General features: G+C 38.3%; 1 protein-coding gene across 1 annotated transcript; it reads right to left on the reverse strand.

Moving 5' to 3' along the window:
- Positions 1-665: 665 nt before the first annotated feature.
- LOC115378399 (60S ribosomal protein L19-like) lies at positions 666-4,113 on the reverse strand. The gene is made up of 6 exons (XM_030078651.1): positions 3,967-4,113; positions 2,536-2,642; positions 2,312-2,434; positions 1,714-1,834; positions 1,469-1,579; positions 666-856 (listed from the first exon to the last, which is right to left on the reverse strand). The coding sequence occupies exons 1-6, from the start codon at positions 3,969-3,971 to the stop codon at positions 730-732; spliced, it is 594 nt and encodes a 197-aa protein (XP_029934511.1). The 5' UTR covers positions 3,972-4,113; the 3' UTR covers positions 666-729.
- Positions 4,114-5,227: the final 1,114 nt, after the last annotated feature.

Genomic DNA, 5,227 nt, shown 5'->3' on the forward strand with positions numbered 1-5,227 from the left:
TTGATTGGTAAATATTGTTCATAGTGTATGTGCAGGTGTTAACCCTGCACCAAAATAAGAGTAGACTGTTGTTTCTCAAATTCCTTCTACTATCTCACATTTATTATAAACAAACCACTGCTGTTGCTTCCATAAACATAAAACACACTGACTATGTACCTAGGCCTCATAGTTTACAAGAGAAAATAGGAAAACTTTCATAAACTGGCAGTGTAGGTTGAATCATTGTTGTATGCCAACTGGTGATAGAGTGGCAAAAATCACTTCACTTTATAATGTAGGGGAGCCATGTTTGTTTTGAAGCAAGACAGTGTTATAATTCTTACTTTCACTCAAGTGTTTAGATTTTGTAATACAAATCATCAGCCTCATGTCACTGCATGTGAAAATGAAGGTGATTTTTGATGCTGAAATCACATATTAAGATATTCTCCATATGCAAGTCAGGGCATGGACTTTCCCTATTTCTTAACAAGAAGTCACAACCACAAACGCTCAAGTTGTCTTGCACCCTAACATAGCACTTAATGGACTGATAATATGGGTGACATTACAACTTCTGCTCCCTCACAACCTCAACATTTCCAGTTTCCAAAACTAGTACTGACAAGAGGCCTTCAATGACAATGTGATAATGACAACATAAAACACAAAACAGAGACAACTCTCTTTCGTCCAAATTTATTAACATTAGAAAAGGGAATCTGAGGAGATAATATAGGTCCGGATTTACTTCTTTGCAGTTTCCTCCTCCTTTGACAAGGTCTTGATGATCTCTTCTTTCTTGGCCAGAAGACGCTCTTCTCTGCGCTTGCGGGCCTCCTTTGTCTTGGAACGGCGAGCTTCAGCCTGGTCACTGCAAAGAAAATATAAAATGTTCCTAATGTTCAGACCTTGAAGAATCTCTCCATCTATTCTACGTTTTAAGTGTTGTTAAGTGTTTAAGTGTTGAAACCCTTAAGTCTGCTTCAGGACAGATGCAAAATGGATGCATAGTGGGATTTAAACATGCCAAGTGGCAGCAGACCTGTGCAGACCACAAGTGTACTTATATAGCAGGCTTCCCCAAGTGAAAATCACTCTACTAATGTCCCATGAAAATAACCTGCACATATACTGTGCTTCAACAGCTCAGGAAATAGCATCACAGGCTAAATTTGTTCATGCTTTCTTTGTAGAAATAACATGGAAAGTCATCTAGCTCCCTATATTTTTCCACTTGATTAACTTTATACCATCTTTCCTTTTCACAACACAAAATTATAAATGAAGCAGTACGCCAAATATCTAAAATGTAGAAATTAAAGAATAGGTCTCTTTCATCTGGTACATGAAAATGGAATAGCCACAGATAAAGTAAAAATGAATGGACCGGCCTAACATAAAAGACCAAAGTGTTTCAGTGTCAAAAATAAAATTAAATTAAAAATGAATAAATAAATAAATGACTGACTGAGTAAGAACTTACGCTAGAAGCTTCTTGCGAGCCTTGTCTGCCTTCAGTTTGTGGATGTGCTCCATAAGGATGCGCTTGTTTTTGAAGACGTTACCCTTGGCCTTAAGGTAGAGACTGTGGTACCTGCAGAGAAGAAGGTGCAAGAAATTACCTCACAGGTGCTCAAGACAAGATGCCTTTTGCTAAAATTGATTTGCAATGATTTTAAAGTAAACTAGTGAACCACCATACAAAAGAGGAGTGAAAGCCTCACTTACATGTGCCTGTCAATTTTCTTGGACTCCCTGTAACGACGAAGAAGACGACGCAGGATTCGCATGCGGCGCATCCACGACAGCTTCTGTGGCATACGAGCGTTGGCCGTACCCTTCCTCTTACCTGGAGTGGCAGAAGAGAGCAAAATGGCACCGTCACCTCAGTTCATGTCAAACTCCATTTGTTAGATTCAGTTTCCACTTCACAAGTCTGCAGATAATGACTTCTTCGTAATATTTGTCTATGTTCTTTGAGACATAAGCCTTCCAAAGATTATATGAGTAATTATCCTCAAAGTAATTATTCTCAATTTTTTCACACCGGAGGCAAGGAGAACTACTGGCCTGACTGGGAAAATAGAACAAAATCTTAATATTACATCGTGCAAACCAGAGAAATTCATTCTACATATGCTTGACAATGAAGCAAAAGGCAGAAATTTGCAAATAAAGGTTAAGCTCCTGCACACCATCTGCACTCCAACATCTTATTTATACAACATTTTGGTGCATTGTCTTTCCTCAGGTATTCTTAATATATATACTTCGAAAGCATTACACTAACTCATGCAGGGGGCTTAAGGTTGTGTCAGTCACCCACCAACACCCATGTGACGTCCTTTGCGGCGTGCCAGCGTGTTCTTGCGGCAGCGAGCGCGGGAATGGACCGTTACAGGTTTCCTGATGATCAATCCATCCTTCACCAGTTTTCGAATCTGCTGGCCTGTAAAATACAGCGCAGTTATAACCTGTGCTGGCGTAAGAGGCCCAAACAACACAAATCTGAGGAGAAACAACAGAATGTGACAAAGGAAAAGAACTCACGTGAGTTTGCATTGGCAATCTCATTGGTCTCGTTGGGGTCCAGCCACACCTTTTTCTTGCCACAGCGCAGGACGCTGGACGCCAAGCGCTTCTGGAGCCTGAGCATGCTGAGAAAATACAGGGGAATACGGCTTTAGTTTGCATTTTGGAGCAATGTTAAATCATGTTCGCTGTGTTACCATCAACTACCACAAGAAAGAACACGATAAAATTTACACCTCAAAACCCTGTAAGAGTCTAGCATTCTCTTAATTCACTGTATTTATCTACTTATTCTATCTATTTATTCTACCGTATTTATTTCTAATTGATTTTATTAGCATTATTGATTTGAGATTTAATCCACTTTAATCCTGATGTGCTTCCCTGGTTTCCATTCTAGTATGTCTCTTATTTCTTATTTTATCATTACTTATGCATGATTGCAGCTTCACTGTACTATTGTATTTTCATTGTACTGTTAAGCATCTTGTATTGCAATTTTGCACAAAACGTGCAATATAAATAAAGTGTGATTTTATTAGATTTTAATATTCCATGTGAGACTAATTTGAAGTAAATATGAATATTTATTGTTCTTACAGCATTTTCAGATCCATACAGAACACACAGGCCTTTCAGCATTGGGATGTACAAAGGAATATACTAAAGGTGTCAGTTCACATAGAAATGCTTTAAGATCTGTCTATATGTGCTATGCTTTAACAATGCTTACCACATGTATACATGTATTTGCTGAACTTAAAAACGAACAAACTACATTTACATGTAAACAAAACGTCCCAAAGTCTGAATTCACAGCATCCTATTAACAATAAGCTAGCTTAATGACTGTACTATTCTTCTCGGCAATAAACTGCTTACAATCACCTGTTATGTCAAATGAACCACTTCATACTGTTGTAATGCTGAAGGACAATGCATTTAGCGTTTTATTACCGTATTTACCACCAGGATAACAGGGCAAAAATTTGTATTTTGGCAAAAAGATAACGCTGACAGAAAAACAGACACCACTGATCAAATTTCCAACTAGCTCCATAACAGTGGCTGTTGACTTGAAAATATCCTAAATGACTATCTGGCGAGTCCGCAGAACGGAAGAAAGGTTAAAGTTCGCAACCTGTGCCTCTAGGTTTGGAAAATGTTGATTTAATTCGCCTAATTTGACAAACATGACAAGTAAGTGATAAGGCAACATGTTGTGACATGTCTCAGCTTTCCGACCTGTTGTGTCATTACGTACAGCTGGGCTAGACGGGCCTCAAGGGGTTGTGGTTAAAATAGGTTACTACTTATCAGACGGAGTCGCACTGTCCAGGCTTTTCGATACTCAGAGGGACACAAATTAAATATCGTTCAACTATGAATGTGTGCTCTTCTAAAATATCAAATATGCAATTAAACGTCGTATGTTGACTGCTAGCTTACCTCATGGCTGCAGCTTCGAAGAGAGACTTCCTGAGACCCAGACCGCACCACAATATCAAATAGGTGGCCGAATTATCTTGAGTTTGTATGGGCAAAAATTAAAAATATATGTCAACTAAGTAGTCACAAAAACGTTAGAAACAAAATAGTAGCCTTCGCTGTCAGCATAGAAATTCATTATGCTTTTAAATTCTTGTTTGGTTGGTGGTTTTGATTTCTATGTGTCCCCCCTGACAGGGCACAGTGGTATGTTCCATGAAAACGTGTGGTAATTTTTCTTAACACTAGAGGGCGCACTTTAACCCTCTTATTCTAATGGACATCAGTTCATTTCACACACTTTGCCTGATATAAACCACTCACATAACCTCATGGTGTAAATTGGTGTCAAACTGAAACAATTCGAAAAAGATTATGGTCTTTAAAATGGAAAATATCGGAATTTAATTTATACTTTTCAGAAATTAAAATTGGTTTGTGTTACACCCATTGGTGGTACTTTATCTTACTGAAGGCCTATGCCTTGTCTCATCAAAGCTCTTGTGGGAATCATGTTTTTTCCCCTAAATGTCATATGAACTGGACTAGTTCTCGCACTACTACGGGCATGGTTATGTTGAGGGCCCTCGATTATAAATAGCATGTTATAGTTCCTCAGTGTCATCCGACAACTAAACTTTAGAAAAAAAAAAAAAAAAAAGAAAAAAAAAAAAAAAAACGGAAACTAACTGAAATGATATTGTGGACTTTCAAAAGCAACCCAAATAAATATATATGCATATACAGAAAATGTCTGTAGGCTAGTTTGAGTCAGTTGTCATTTGGTCAAATTTGTCTCAACAGGCATGAGGAGGCATTGGTGCTGATGTTTATGGAGACTGGGATGTCTACATGACTGAGTCAGCTGCCTTCACAAACGGTCGTGTTTGTGTTGTAATATTTATTGTGAACTTGTTTAATCTCGCCCCTGAAACCTCCCATAACATAATTAAGAAAAAAAAACTAACTAAATTAATACTGAAACTAATACAAACTAAACTAAAACTAGACTGAAACAATAAAAAAAAAAAAACTCTGGAAACGAGCTGAAACTAAACTGAAATGAAAACAAAATAAAATAATAATAAACGAATGGAAAATACACAACTACAGTATGTCTGGTGTGTTGGTGAGCAGCAGCGCCCTCTGCTGGTCCTTTGTGGAACACCCGGCAGCTCACTATACGTCTGTGAGCTGCTCACCGCCCGCTGCCGTGCCGCTG

This window comes from Myripristis murdjan, chromosome 19 (genome assembly GCF_902150065.1).
Source record: "Myripristis murdjan chromosome 19, fMyrMur1.1, whole genome shotgun sequence".
In the NCBI taxonomy this organism is placed as follows: domain Eukaryota; kingdom Metazoa; phylum Chordata; class Actinopteri; order Holocentriformes; family Holocentridae; genus Myripristis; species Myripristis murdjan.

Bases quoted from the DNA above. Each gene is read 5' to 3' on its own strand.
- LOC115378399 (XM_030078651.1), bottom strand. The intron at 1,835-2,311 runs GTGGGTGACTGA...CTGCCACTCCAG, and splicing joins AGGACGTCACATGGGTGTTG to GTAAGAGGAAGGGTACGGCC. The intron at 857-1,468 runs GTAAGTTCTTAC...TTTTCTTTGCAG, and splicing joins GCTCGCAAGAAGCTTCTAGC to TGACCAGGCTGAAGCTCGCC.